Source organism: Buteo buteo, chromosome 6 (assembly GCF_964188355.1).
Source record: "Buteo buteo chromosome 6, bButBut1.hap1.1, whole genome shotgun sequence".
In the NCBI taxonomy this organism is placed as follows: domain Eukaryota; kingdom Metazoa; phylum Chordata; class Aves; order Accipitriformes; family Accipitridae; genus Buteo; species Buteo buteo.
The window spans coordinates 26867531-26882438 of NC_134176.1; the positions used below are offsets into that span (position 1 = coordinate 26867531).

The window sequence follows — 14908 nt, forward strand, 5'->3', positions numbered from 1 at the left end:
GCTGCATCTTTTCCTTCTGGGGTTTGCTTTGGAGGAGATGCTTGTATATTGGCAATGGTCCTGGACTAGACTACTGAAGAGCAGAGCAGGGGGAGGAGTAATATACCTATCCAGGGCTGGGCATCCTGGCCTGCTGCTACCTTCACAGCTACTGCAAGGCACAAGGAAGGCCAAGGAGGTCTTTTGGCCCTCTGCTTTTAGGGGAGGAAACAAAGCTTACCTCCCTTTGCTGTTCTGCCTGTGATGAGTCATGTTGTCTCCTGTGCCTCTCATAGGTGTGTAGAGACAGAGGTTTTGAGGATCTCTGTGTTGCAGAGGGGTCACTTTGAGACTGCAGTGGAGGTACGGTCTCTGAGCACTTACTGGCCACTAGTTGTTTAGTGACATTTCTGAATGTGGCCCCAGTTTTGCAGTGGAGGAGCAGGAGGCTGCTGGCAGAGCCAAGCTAGCAGCTCTTCCACCCCTCCACCAGGAGCTTGTGTCCCTCTATTATCTGCTGCACAGCTTCATGGTCGTCCAGGGTGGTTAGGTCCCCAAGCTCACTGGCCTTGTCCTCCACGATTTTCCTTAGCACCCGACGCATAATCTTCCCCGAGCGTGTCTTGGGCAGCCGGTGTGTGACCTATGACAGGGAAGAGCAGAGCTAAGGCTGAGGGAAAGGGGTTGGCCAGGCTGCTAGGGTGGGTGTTGGACTATCCTTCACGTGTTACCTGAACATACTCTGGAGCTGCATACTTAGCGATCTTCTTTGAGATCAACTCCCGTAGCTCAGCGGTGAGAGTCTCCTGCGTGTAGCCACTGTCCTTCTTCAGCACAACAAACACGTAGGCTCCTGGCAGAAGGACCACCAGGTTACTGAGCACTGTGCACAACATGCTTCCGAGAGCCTACCTGGACCTAGTGCCAGGAGAGGTCCCTCTTTGCTGGTAGTCTCCAGGGATGCTCTGTAGCCTGAGCTGTAAGTGCTTTTGCCATGGTGCTACTGCTGGCACCTTATGCAAAGCCCAGCTGGTCTTGTGTAGGTTGTGATGGCTGTGTCAAGATCCCCACTAACATGCTGTACGGCGTTGCCATGGCATTGCTGCCAGGGGTGGGTGTGGCAGTGCCACTTCCCACTGCAGTGCAATAGCCCCATGAGAGATGTTTCAGGGGCAGGAAAGCATCTTACCTTCTCCCTTGATCTCATGTGGGTAGCCGATGACAGCAGACTCTGCCACTGCCACGTGGTGATTCTGGAAGAGAACAGGACTAGGGTTTGGCTCAGTGCTTTCAGCAGGCTGGCTGCCACCTGGAAGCTGCCCTGACCCGGCTTGGCTGCTGCAGCCCACAGTAACGCAGAGAGATAAGGAAGGGCCTCATATGCCCTCTGCCCTTTTTCCTTCTTGCCTCAGCAGGTCTGTCTGCAAACACAAGTCTTCCCCCTTGCCTCTGGCTGCTTTAGGCTTGTACCTTCTAGACCCTGTTCTGTGCCTCCAGGTTGCTCCACCAGGTCCCACAATCTACTGGCCTGTGGATGCTCCTCCTTAACAAGCCCGGCTGCCGCTTTGGGATTCACCCACTTACAGCATCAACCTTATCAGGCTTTGTCCCTCCCTTGCTGCAGAGAGCCAGAATGGCAAGGGAGAGGGCAGGCAGTTGTTCCCACAGTCAGACTGTAGGTCCAACACTGTTCCCATGTTTCTGTCCAAGTATTTCAAAGAGACTTCCTGAGCACCACCAGTGTGCCTTTGCTGTCCCCTTGGATGGCTTTACCTCCCACCCACACCACTTACCACAATATCCTCCACCTCTGCAGTGCCCAGCCGATGTCCGCTGATGTTAATGATGTCGTCCAGCCGTCCTGTCAGCTGGTAGTAGCCCTCACTCGTACGATACACACCATCCCCGGTGAAGAAGAACCCTGCAGTGGCCAGAACCGTGCCATGGTCACTTGTTGCAGTGAGCATGTCAGCTGCTTCCCAGCTGAACTCTCACCTCACCCCCTTCTCCCCTCGTTTGGCACCAGGGCTCACATACTCCACTCCTTCCTCAACTGCTCAGGGTGAAGGTGCCTACTTTCCTTGTTAGTCTTCTGCCTCTGTTGGTACCTGCTCTGTCATGGGGCTCCTTCCCTCATTCTGCAGTGCGCTGGCTAATGCCCAGCCTGTCTCATCACCACAAGCCGGGAGCACTTTGTTTCAGTGCAGGTGCACGTGGTCCTGCAGGTTCTCCCCTTTCCTTCAAGACACACACTCTTGAGCTTGCTCAGTAACTCTGGCTGAGCGACAGAAGCTGACAGGGTTTGCACCAAAAGGCCTCTCTGTGCTCAAGGGGACTGGGGGCAGAAGGACAAATCCATTGCCCTAAAACCACATGTGATCCAATGGGGAAGGTTGGTGAGAGAGACCCATTCCCAGGGCAGTGCTGAGGTATCAGGCATGGGGAGATGAAGGGCCTCAATGCCGCGGGAGGGCCTGTGGAAGAACGAAGTAGCAGTACCAGCTCTCCTGAGTCCTGCCCCCATGCAGAAAATCAGTAAGCAGACCCAACTGTACCCAACTAAACACCTCTGCTGTGACCTACCTTTTTTTCTGTTTTCCTTACCTGGATAAGGAGTCAGATAGGTTTCCAGAAATCTCTTGTGGTCATTGTAAATGGTTCGTGCCATACCTGGCCAGGCTTGCGAGATGCAAAGGGCTCCAGAAATGTTGTTTTCCAGAAGGACGTTTCCCTGTAAAATAGTTAACATTTTAGTAACCATGGCTGAGGGTACTTGGGATGTTTAGTCATTGCCTATTTAACAACCCTGTGATGGAAATGTCAGGGAAGGCAGTGGGGAGAGTCCTGTGCCCCTGACTACAATGGGACAGACTCAGTGTCTCCCAGCAGATATCTGCAACTAGCCAACTACCATGGTGGGACACTGGGCCCCTCTAGGGAGGCTGGCTGTCCCTGCCTAGCTACTTCACCTTGGAAAGACATGTGCCAGGGAGCCCAAGCACAGGCTGTCTTGTCAGGACAGAGGAAACTAGCAAAAAAAATTCAACTTCTGCACTAGTTGGAAGAACAGCTTCACTGTTAATCCCCTTCCAGTAAAGAAGGTTACCATCTAGCAGAGGTGAGCAGGAAAGATGTGGTTACAGACCTCCGCTCCCATCAGCAAGTACATGCTGCAAGCGCCTGGGGGAAAGCAGGCCAAGCCAGTGCCCAGGCTGCAGGTTATAAATGTACCTTGTCATCCAGGAGGGAGGGGCGGATTCCAAAAAAGGGTCTCATAGCCATGCCTGGAAGGATTTTCGCTCCAGGATTAGAAGGACGGGGTGAGATACAGATGCCTCCTGTTTCTAAAGCAAAAGAAACTGTAATGCTCATCAAAGTCAGGGACAAGAGAAAAGCCAGGTAGCACTGCTTGGCCAACAGCCTTTGCCCTGGCCCTCACTGCACCCTGCTGGACCACAGGCTGGGGCTGGTTTGCCAGAGAGCTGGGGAAGGAAGGCTCTTTGCAGAAGGATGATCTTGCTCATGTAGTTCAGCAGAGATCTGCTCCCTGCCATCAATTCCCCCGTGTTTCTCTGGGTTAGCTTTAAAGGCTATTTCTCTCTCTCATGTTTTGGTGTCCATGGCCCCTTACGGCATTGCTCCTACAAGAGTGTCAGTAACAACCGTTCCCACTTGGCCAACAAAGCAGCAGGTCATTCCCAAAGCCTGGGAGAGCAGAAGCTGGAACGAGGGGTCGTACGCATCTTACCAGTTTGCCACCATGTGTCCACTACTGGGCACCGTGTCTCACCAACCACGTGGAAGTACCACTCCCAGGCCTCCTTGTTGATGGGTTCCCCCACTGCAAGGGGAAAGACAAAGGGACAAAGCTGAAAGAGCAGGTCAAAGACACAGCTTCCCAGGGCCTGCTCACAGAGCCACCCCCAAATAGCGCAGCCTCCTGACTTTCCACTCTCATGTGCTGCTGCTCTTAGCGTTTGTGGGAAGAGGCACAACCTGGTGCCCAAGGATTTGCTGCTCCAGCCCATGCCACTAGCAGTTACCTGAGCCGAGCACTTTGAGAGAAGAGCGGTCGTACTTCTTCACCCATTCATCGCCGTATCTCAGGAGAAGGCGGATGGCAGTGGGCGCTCCATAAAACTGGTTAATTTTTAACCTCTCCACTGTTTCCCAGTAGCGGCCTGGAATGGAAACGGGGCCAGTAACCATCCACACAGATCCTCCCAGCCCGAGACCAAGATAGAGGGAGAGGAGATGAGAGCAGTGCCTGGACCCTCAGCCAAGCTAATCCCACACTGGGAAGGACTAAAGCAGTCCAGGAGCAGCAGTGGCCCCTTTTCCTCCACATTACCTAGCTCTGCTACTCTCCATGCTGCAGGGAGGGATGGGGAGAAACAGCTTCACCCCTGGAGAAGCAGCAGTGGCTTCCTAACCAGAGGAAAAGACTCTTGCCCTCGCAGCTGTCTGCTGGGCACAGTCCGCAGTCTGCTTCTGCGGCAGCAAAACCATTGCTGCCTGTGTCCTGGCATCAAGCCTCCAGCTCCCTGCCTGCTGTGGGTCTCGCAGGGTGGCTGTGGCATATCCCAGCTCCTGCGACACCTTCTCACTCACCAGGGTTAGGATGGATGGGAGTGCTCTCAAAAAGGACTGTGGTGCCACCATTGCAGAGGGGGCCGTAGACCACATAAGTGTGCCCTGTGATCCAGCCGATGTCTGCCACGCAGCCAAAGATATCCCTGTCCTGGTAGTTGAACACGTACTGCACAAGGGAGGAGAGGCAGTGAGGGGTATAGCCTGGGCCTGCCCTCCCAGCAAGGGGGACAACCGGGAGCAGCGTACCCTTTCTCCACCCTAATATTATGGTATCCTTCCGTTTTCCCACCACCCCTGCAGGGACACCTTCTTCCCGCAAAGAGTTTTTTAAAACATTATCAGAAAAAAATAAAATGTCAGGTGATTTATGAAGGTGTGGGAGGAGAGAGAGACATTTAAAAAAACAAACAAACAACACAGCCAAATTTGCTCTTTTCCAAAGGAGAGAGCTACAGCCTTTCCTTCCTTCTGCTGGTATCTAGGCAAGGTTGATCCAAGTATCCTGTCACATCAAAACAGGAGAACTTTCAGGGTGAGGATGGTCCCTCCCTCCGCACCTACATGACCACATGGAAGGAGAGGAGTTGTAAGCAAGGGCAATGCGGTGAAGGACTCCATGAGCCACTCCCAGGTGCCGCTGGGCTCCAAATACACAGTAAAGACTCAGGAAAACCCTGAGCTCAGCAAGGACCCCAGCGTAGGAGCACTGAGGCAGCAAGCAGATGGACCGTGAGATGCCTCAGCCCAGTAGCCCCAGCTTGCCCACAGGCGTTGGCACCTCTCCGCCTCAGCTGGGTGAGCACAGCCCTGCACCTGCAGGCAGGCAGAAAGCAGAACAAGCTCTTCTTCCCGCTGCCCCATTTATTCCTTAGGAGACCCTTTGCTGCAAGGCTGGAGCATAAGGGAATGAGCCTGCCCTGTGCAGGGTAGAACTGAGTGCCGTCAGACAGGCAGCAACGCGTCCAGCTTCCTCAAGCACTCTCCTTCATTTCCTTTACTCAGCACCAGGAAAGCTCCCCAGGGGCCGGTCTCCCACTAGCCCATCACTTCTCGCCTTCTGCTCTGGCATCTGCTGTTTAGGACCTTCCTGTCTCTTCCCGCAGCTCCCTGTCTGTAGGCTGCCAGCTGGGGACTCCAGGGCCGCAAGTGCTCCACGGTGCTCGTAATGGAAACTTCCCCTGCTTGCTCTGTCTCTTTTTAACCGAGTGGTGAATTATGGTAGCAGCGGTCTGCCCCATCCAACTGAGAGATCTGAGCGTGCCAGCCCTGTGTCGCAGTGTCCAGTGCTCCTGAGTGCTAACATGGCCACATGCTGCTCACTCCCTGCATTACTATTCTGGGATGGCAGCTCTGGCTCTCGCAAACCATCTCTGATGGTCTCGAGAGGGTCACTTATCATTCTGGGCGCAGCTGTACAGACAGCTCAGCTCACAGGAAAACCAAGGGCTTCCCTGCACACACCCCAGGAGGTCTGGCCTCCAGCACTCGTGGCTGACAGAGAAGACCCAGTCAGCACTTAGCTTGCTATATCATAGGGTGTGTGGTCTGAGGCACTACTGGAACTTCAGTCACACACAGGGAGAGCCAGGCCTAAAGCTAAGGGACTGTTCAGAGAAGAACTCCCTCTTCCAGAGGACTCTATATAATGTCTTAGGAAATGTCCCTTGTAACCATTCCTGCAGCCAAGTGCAGCTCCATGCTGTGCTCAGTGCCCTTTTATCCAGCTCTATTACAGCTGTTTGCTTTGGGCATGCTAGGGGTTAAAGGCTTTCCTCTTCCCAAAGATGACCCACACTCTTCAGGTATAGACCCTTTGACGTGAGGGCACTCACCAGCTTTTACAGATACCCTCAAATGTGCCCCTCCCAGAAGCACTGCCTTTGATCTCCCACCTGAGTTGTGGTTAGTTATATGTAGGGAAAGCAAGCCAGAGGTTTTAGAAGAAAATCGGCTTCTTCCTCCTCACCCAGTAATATAAAATTACCGTTGCAAGGCTGAGCATCCCATCCAATGATTCAGTCTAGGATAAGGCAGTGAAAGAAGAAAGCCAAGAAGGTAGCTCAGAGGCCTACATGTTTGGGAAGCCCTGCTCCAGAGCATGTGTTGCTCTTCCCCACTACCTGTAGGCTGATGTGCTCTACTGGGCTGATGCCCTAGGAGGGCTTCCCAGAGACTTTGCTCTAGATAAGGATGAGCTCATGGTGCAACAAGGCAGTACATCTATTCCCTGCACTGCCTATGAACTGCTAGCTCATGAGCACCCTGTGGCTGGGATCCATTACCTTGTGTGTAAGAGCAGCAAACAGCAAGTAACCAGCCTGGGAATGAACCAGACCCTTGGGTTTGCCGGTACTGCCTGATGTGTAGAGAAGGAACAACATGTCTTCACTGTCCATGGCAGCAGGCTCGCAGCACGCATCCTCCTTCATCATCTCCTGCAGGACAGAGCACAGCAGTTCTCTCTTGGGGTCTCACAGGCTTCCCTGTGTTGTCCCTACACCGGCTTGAGCACCTCTCCCCTGAGCCTCCCTCTGAGCACCTGTGCTACCCTGCTCCCCCAGTGCCATCCTCCCTGCCTCTGCACCTCCCCTCCCTTTGCTCGCCAGCCTGAACTCTCTTTCGCCTTGCTGAGCTAGCAAACACTCTCCTCAGCCAGAGCAGACCTGCTGAGTAAGAGACAGCTATTCTTAAGCTGCCGCTGCTTTGACCAGCACAGAAGCCTTCCAGGAAGCCTTTCTAGCACGAATTGCTTGCAGATGGGATGGGCAGAGGCAAGGAGACCTCTGTGCAGCTCCAGGGAGCTAAGAGAAATGCACAGCAGGGGCTTACCTCTTCAGAAAAAGTGCTCCATGCTGGCGGCTTGGCCATCCTGTGTGCCGCAAATAATGGGCACACAAACAACTTCACTGCCTGCTTCCTCGCACACAAGCTGCCAACGGCGCTCACAGAGGGTGCCAGGTCCACCAGCAGAGCCATGTGTGACAGTGCAGTGGCAGTCCAAGGCTGGGCTCAGAACATGTCAGCCCATGTCTGGGGTGTTTCTAGCCCCTGCTCCACTCTGCTACGAGCCCTGGTTTGCACTGCCTGCCTCTGACAGTACAGGGCTGCTGCTGTGGGAAGAGCCACCCGTTACCCATCCTGACAGCTCCTGGGACTGTCCTGAACTCATATGCAGCTCCAGCTGCCACTGCTGCTGCAGGACAATGTCCCCACATCGTGTCAATGCCAGCAAAACTGTCATGGCCAGCCAGCACCCTCTCTCCACCCCCTGTCCCTGCTCCCAGAGTGGGCACATTGCTCAGGGGAAGCCACAGTAGCACTGGACAGCTTCTCACCTCCTCCAGCAGCACATCCAGGGCTGTCATGGGAACCTTGCTGTCGGTCCTCATGGAAACCAGAATCCTTTTCACTCCTGGGCACTGCTTCACAGCCTGGTCCACTGTCTTCTTTAGCTCAATAACCTTGCCGCCTCTCAGGCCCTGGTTCACTGTGATCACTGTCTCCGACTGGGCTGCAGAATGCAGAAGAGCCACATAAGCAGCTCTGCCCCTCTCCATCAGTCACACAGCACTTTGGCTCTACCATGACCCCGCACCTCTCCTTCTGTCTCCCAGCCCCTGTTACTCATGTCCTCCATTTAGCAAAACCAGCAGCTTTGCATCTTTGTTTCCCATTCATTCCTGCCTGTGTTGCATCCCCTCAGAGTAGATGCTGTATCCCAGCTCTTCAGTCCCTTGGATGAAGGAGAGAACCAGTCCATCTCATGTGGTGTTAGTGAGCCCGTGCCATTTCCTGGGGTGCTAATCACTGCTCCATGGCCATACATCATGGCAGGACACCCTCAGTTAGCCCAGGGAGTCTTACTCAGAAAACCTTTGCCAGCAGCACAACCCTGAGCCCCCCAGCTGCCAAACCAACAAGCTCAGCACTGTCCCCCAAGGGAAACACATGTTCCTGTTACCCACTGGCTCTTACCATCCCGGATCCTGTCTGCTAGGGACTCTGCACTGAACCCGGCGAACACCACAGCGTGCACAGCCCCAATGCGGGCACAGGCCAGCATGCTAGCCACCGCCAGCGGGCATGGGGGCATGTAGATTGTCACCCTGTCACCCCGTTTCACCCCTTGCCGTTTCAAGGTGTTTCCCAGGCGGCACGTCAGCTCCAGCAGTTCCCTGCCCAAAGAAGCAATGGCACAGTTAGAGACTTTCTTGCAGATCTTACCTGTGTGCATAAAGTTGGGGGGCCTCAGAGTCACAGGTATGCAGCTTACATCCCTACGCACCCTAACCCCCCACGCTGGAAGTCCATGGGAGAGCTGTAAAATGTCAGTGGGAAGGAAAGGAGAAGACAGTCACTAACATGGGCCGTTATTTATGGAAAAAATAAAACAGAATGGCCTCTGTACTCTCACTGGCCAGCATCAGGAGCAAGCCATTGGGCCAGCAATGGCCACTGGCAATTCTTCTGGCTCAGCAAGCCCACACCACCTCAGCTGACTTTCCCAATGGCAGCCTGCACATTTCTTATCAGCCTGTACAACTGGAGCGACACACTACCCTGCAAGGCTGGAAGCTACACGTGAGGAGTTAGATAGATGTCTTCCCCTATAAAAAAAGGGCCCCATGCTTTGCTAAAGCTGGGAAGGTCAAGTCCTCCACAGCTTGGGCCCACCAGAGAGAACAACAGCTGTAGGAAAGCAGGGAGCAAAACAGTGCCTTTCCCGAGAAGCATCCCTCCCAGAAACCATGGCTTGGCTGTCAGTGACTCATTTCATGGAAGGGCTCTCCATGCAGAGAGATTGGCAGTGGTGGATGGTCGTGTTTGTTGTGTGAAGTCTGGAGCCAAAGAGCACACAGGGACTTGTTGTGCGTGCAGAGGGATTTAAGTGGATTCTGTAGGGGAGACTCGGAGAGCAGGCAAATTGAACTGGAAGGTGGGGGGCTCCAGACCGACCTAGCAGGGCTGGACAGGCAGTCGCCCCAGAGAGACAAATCCAGCAGCATTGCTGACATGCAGATGAGCATGGGACTTCCCAACACACATGTGGCTGTGAATCTGGCCTCTCTTGCAGACCATTTACCTGCAAGTTTAGACACCAGGAACCTTGCTGGGAAGGCACACATGTGACTTTCCCATGTGGTCTTACCTACAAGCATTGCAGTGCTGCCACAAGCGGTTTACATCTCTGTCCCCAGATGGGTAGGGACACCTCGGGCCCCAGAGGGTTAATCAGGAGGTAGGCTGAAGTCTCAGATCAGCCCAGGCAAGCTAACAGCCACCATACTGTTGATCTATCTATGTGAAGGGATGCTGTACCCCCTCATATGATGCACATCAGCAGATCAGCCCTGTGCAGTGTTCATGCACGCTGCAATACATCTCTCATACACTCAGAGGTAAGTACTGACCTGTATGTGACCTGCACCTCCTCTCCTGGTTCATCCTTCTCCCAGATTAAGGCCACTTTGTCTGGGGCTACATGGACATGTCGGTCCAGACAATTCACTGGAAAAGACAACCCAGTCTCATTGCCAGAGCAACCCTCAGTACCTCCTAATTCCCATAAAGCCAGCACTGGCAGTCCCGTTTTCAGAACAGTCAGGGCTGTGTGTGAGTCTTCTTAGCATTAGCCTTGTGCATCCACCGAAAAAACCTTTGTGGATACCAGCCAGCAGATCACAAGCACCATCCCAAGTCCATTACCACTCTAATACCTACCAATCCGCACTATCACCTTCCCTCTTAATTGCAACCTAACGCAGTCCAGAGCAGAAACTGCCCGAAGTCCCTTTGGAGGTCACATCCCCAGGGCCCTCAGAGGGCCTGGCAAACATCAACTCAGCCATCATTCCACCCAGCACTGCCTTGCAGCTGCCTCCGGGGTGGAGTAGGGCAGGTTTTTAGTGGTGATGCTCCTAAATAACAAACGTAGGATGAAACGAAGCTCTGTGCAGGAAGTCTGCAGGGTGCATTTGTCCAAGGTGTAAGAGAACCAGGGCCAGGAGTGCACAGCCTCTGGATTTCCAGGGACATGGTTGGCTGAGGCTTTGGCTGTAATTCTTCTGAGAAAAGTTTACCGCATTGCTGGCAGCTGCAGTTTCCTCAGAAGCCTTGTTTCACTCTGTGTTTTCCTTAAACCTGCTACTGAGGCCATGGGATGATGCAGCAGCCCTAGTCTGCATACCAAAATGCCTTTTTCTCCTGACCATCTGTAGTTTTCCAGGAGAGGAAGAAACACACATGAAAGGGGGAACAATAAGATCTCAAATCCCAAAGGCAAATAACTCCTGCTGTCCTGCCCAAATGGACTACATAAGACCTGATTTCTGAGAGGTCTGTCTCAGATTTTGAACACTGGAATCAAGAGCACTGTGAGCAGGACCCAGTGTCACCAGCCCCTATGTCTTGCCCTGGTAGCCCCACTAAGGCAGTAGCCCCAGCCCACAGAAGAAGAGCTTCCCACAGCTGTGGGGACTTCCAGTACCGCTCATTGCTCCTGTATTTTGCTTTCTGCAGATACATACTGCCTTCTCTGGGCAGGGATAACCTAGTGCAACGTTGCCTGCTGAATGCACTGGGTTCGGTGCTGTTGCATATGGTCCTACAGAACGGAGCCGCTGCACTGCTCTGGGATCCACAGAGGCTGAGGGAGAGCTCCCTGGCTCCCAGCACACCCCGATCCAGCTGCAGCCCCTCCAGCGAGACCCAGCTGCTCTCTTAGGACCAGCCACATCCTTACATTACAGCCACTGCAGGACCAACTGGACCTTTTGGGAATCCTCCTCACGCCAACCATTTAACTCTGTGCTCCTCCAATCTGCTCCCAGGGCCAAAGCCCTTCACAGAGAGGCACCTGCAGGCACTTGGTGGGCTCCCATGCCCGCCCCCCTCCTTACCTGACACATTCAGCTGCCCACCCAGGAACCAGGAGACCCTGCCCTGGCGCAGGTCACAGTCCTGGACAGAGTGGAAGGGGGTGATCCAGGTGAGCCGGCTCCTCCCTAGTGCTCCCCAGAAGGCATCCCCCTGCTCCACTGACACCTTGTACAAGCCTTGGTGGTCCTTGGGTTTGGGAAAGGCGATGGCTTCGGGCATGTAGGCGGTGAGGGGCCCGTTGCTCCAGGCTCTGGCAGTCACTGACCCAGGGGGGCATCTGGGACCCCGAGGAAGAGCTTTGGAGCAGCAAGCCCTAGCCAGCAGCCTGGCCATCATTGCAGGGCGCCTGCCTCTCACCGACGAGGTGGATGCCTGGAGCCCTTGCAGATCCTCGAGACACCCAGCCTGGGCAAGACCGGCCCCTGTGGAAGCTGGGGCTAAGTCGCCCTGGGCTGACTGGACAAAAAGCAGCTCTGCCGCGCAGGGAGCCTGGGCACCCCTTCTCCTCTGCCTCTTTCCTCTCCTCCTCTCTTCCAGAGCGCTACATGGAAAAAGAAATTCAATCCCTTTAAGGGAGGAGAAAGGGGTGGGCTGTAGAAATATTTGACTGAAAATAACCTTCATGCTAATCTGAGTCCTGACAGCTGCTCTTGAATGGAAGCTGTTCAGCGGGTGCCTGGGCTCCCCACGGGGCCGAGGTGCCCGGGCCAGGATCTACCAGCCCGCTCCTGCTCAATGCTCCCCTGGGGCTGTGCTGTGCTCCCAGACCCCTCTGCTTTGCCCCCACTCGCCTCTCTCCCACCTCCCTCTACTAATCCCTATCCCCTTGCTCCCCACTCCCCCCCCACCCCTGCAGCCCTCTGGTCCTCTGCTGGCCATGAAAGCAGCCTGGGGCAGCTCACCTGTAAAAGTTAGGGTCCCCTCCATGCTAGCACGGGACCATCCCCTTCCCCAAATTAAGGCCCATTCCCTGCAGAGCTCTAGGCTGTGCTGTCTTTGGTGGGCCAGGGAAGGTTTTTCTGCTGCGGCTGTCTGCTGCAGGAGGGGGATATTGCATCCCATCCCACCTCACTGCTGGGCAGCTATCAGAGTTGTCCCCTCCAGCAAGCTGAGCTGGGCTTTCTGCCTCCTCCCAGACACTTCAGACAAGTCTGTACCACTGGGTGGACTGGGAGCACTCAATGAGGCCGTGGTGGAGCAGGGGGTGGTGGTTCGGCATGAAACACTGCAGCCCATCTCCTCGTGCCAAGACCTCCCACCACTCACTGTAGGAGAGCTAAGCTGCGTTCCTGCCTCCAAACAGCTTTTTTTCTGCCTTCCTTTCCTTCAGGCCCTATACAGGTAGTGGTTTTTAAGGCAGAGCTTGGAGGTTTCCTTAATTTCATTGACCAGGTTCCCCTCCCTTCCTAGTGGACACAAAAGAAGAGCAGAAAAAGGTTCTGCCTGCAAGCAGGGCTGTTCTCAGCCAGGCACACCAATGGGATCAACAGCAGAGATGAGACAGTTAGTAGATCTCCACGCTCTTCGTAGTGCAACACCAGTCATGGTCTACAGGGCTGATACGTTTGGTGAACAGGCTGAACACCAGTATGGGAGACAGGCACTATTTGATGGCAGGTGCACTCATCCCAGACCACACCTGGTTTGTATCAGAGCTGTTCCCAGAGCTAGCTGAGTATCTATGAGGGCTCCGTCCCCCCCAGGGAAACGTAGTCCTGTGGGCCTACAGGCCCTCTGCAAAGTCAAGCCCAAGCAGTGTCATTGTTCCACAAGCAAAGTCTCTCATTTCCTATGCACAACTGCTGTGCCTCAGCCTTTTTCCCCTGTAAGACACCAGGTTTTTCCATCAGACCATTGCCAGATGCCCTCAGCAGGGCAGGCAAATCTCAGCTCTTTCTCTGATAACTCAGTATGGGCCCCTGCTACTCTCAAATCAGGGCTCGCCTTGCTGGAAATACCTGTTGGTGCCCTTCCCTCTCAACAAGCTCCCCTGCACTTGCAGCGTCTGGCTGCCACATCTGCTCCTCAGGCCAGCTGGGCCCTGCAGCCTGCTCCTGGCAGAGAGACTGAGCCTGCCCAAAGGTCTGCCTGGCTCTCTAACGTCAGGGTGCATATGATATGGAGTGACCCAACGCACCAGAGCTGTTCTGGATGCCGAAGTGACTTGTTCTCTGACCAGTTGTATGCCATGACGCCTAACTTCTGCCCCATGTACATGCACACCCCTTTCAGCTTTTTCACCACAAAGGGAGAGCAGCACGAAGCCCTGTCTTCCCCATGCCTGGGTGGGGAGGAAGGTGCAGACGTCTCTCCGTGCTGCTTTGGAGCTCCCACCTCCCTCTGGCTACAGTCTGATGTCCAACCCCCTCTCAGCTTTGGCTGAATTCACCCTCCTTGAACATCAGTGACCAGACTCATACATAGTATTCCCGTTTAGTTTTATTCTTGTTCATATCTTTACAGAAAATGGCACATAAATCACAGATGCTGGATGACTAGAAGTTGTTACAGCTCCATATCTCAAACACCTCAATACTGAATTCTTTTCTCACTGTATATACATTATTTACACACCATGGGCTATCATCTAACACGTCAAACGACCGGGGGACAAAGACAAACAGGGGCTGGATGGCGGGGCTTAACCTTTGACAGAAGAAAAACAGTAGCTCTGGGGAAAGGGTGCTCACAGCTGAAAGCAGGACAGAAAGGGTCGCCTGGAAGTCACTGTCCTACGGCTTTTGGGGGGGGAACAGCGCCTTACTGGGATGGGAAGGTGATGGTATCATGGAGTGGGTTTGGCTGTGTGGGTCTGTGTGTGCTCGTGTGGGGCCAGCTGGGAGACGTATGTACACGTTACAGGGTGTATCGGGGTGGATGTGCATGGCTGTCATTCCCTTTAACACACAGAGGGAGAGCTGGACAAATTTAATTCAATAAATACATTAGGCGGATGTTGTCTCGCCTGGAATAATGTATTCAGTAAATAAATTCACTGTTGGGCCCCTCCGCAGGGGCGCAGGGCTTTGGCATTTGGGGCAGAGTCAGACCTGGCTGTGGTGGCCAGCCCTGCGGGAGCCAGCAACATGGGCTGGGGTCACCTCAATGTGCCAGGTGGGACCAGGGTGTCGCACCCATCGGCTAAACCTGCCTCTCCCTGCCAAACGGAGGCAAAACTCAACCGCTCTAAAGCTGCAGCCCCTTCCCAGCAGACCCCAGCGCTGGGCAGGGAGAGACGGCTGGAAGGTGCAAACCACCCTGGACAGAGAGTCGCCATTTCATGCAAACACTGCCACGGGCTTGTCCTGCTGTGGCCTGGGCCAGAGGCAGAGATGATGGCCAGGGGAAGGTGGAGGGTCTGCCGGGAGCATGGCGGGACAGGGTGCCAGGGGAGGAGGCCCGGGCAGCACTGGGGGGAGACGTGCACCAAGGAGGGGCATGGCGGCAGGGGATAGGC

General features: G+C 54.5%; 1 protein-coding gene across 2 annotated transcripts; it reads right to left on the minus strand.

The window, feature by feature from the left end:
• Positions 1-270: 270 nt before the first annotated feature.
• On the minus strand, positions 271-12032 carry LOC142032078 (acetyl-coenzyme A synthetase 2-like, mitochondrial). Of its 2 annotated transcripts, none has more exons than XM_075030203.1 (14): positions 11472-12032; positions 9984-10080; positions 8548-8747; positions 7908-8083; positions 6855-7007; positions 4591-4738; positions 4023-4160; positions 3728-3820; positions 3211-3317; positions 2584-2710; positions 1773-1900; positions 1169-1232; positions 711-832; positions 271-622 (listed from the first exon to the last, which is right to left on the minus strand). In XM_075030203.1, exons 1-14 carry the CDS (start codon positions 11785-11787, stop codon positions 446-448), a joined length of 2046 nt encoding a protein of 681 aa, XP_074886304.1. In that variant the 5' UTR covers positions 11788-12032; the 3' UTR covers positions 271-445. The 2 variants fall into 2 exon arrangements, with proteins under 2 accessions (XP_074886304.1, XP_074886303.1); XM_075030202.1 differs by having other exon boundaries at positions 3211-3323.
• Positions 12033-14908: the final 2876 nt, after the last annotated feature.

Excerpts from the sequence above, each read along its gene's own strand:
- LOC142032078 (XM_075030202.1), bottom strand. The coding sequence starts at position 11,787 with ATGATGGCCAGGCTGCTGGCTAGGGCTTGCTGCTCCAAAGCTCTTCCT. Across the intron at positions 8,084-8,547 it reads AGCAGACAGGATCCGGGATG|CCCAGTCGGAGACAGTGATC; the intron begins GTAAGAGCCAGT and ends TGCATTCTGCAG. Across the intron at positions 623-710 it reads CAGCTCCAGAGTATGTTCAG|GTCACACACCGGCTGCCCAA; the intron begins GTAACACGTGAA and ends TCCCTGTCATAG.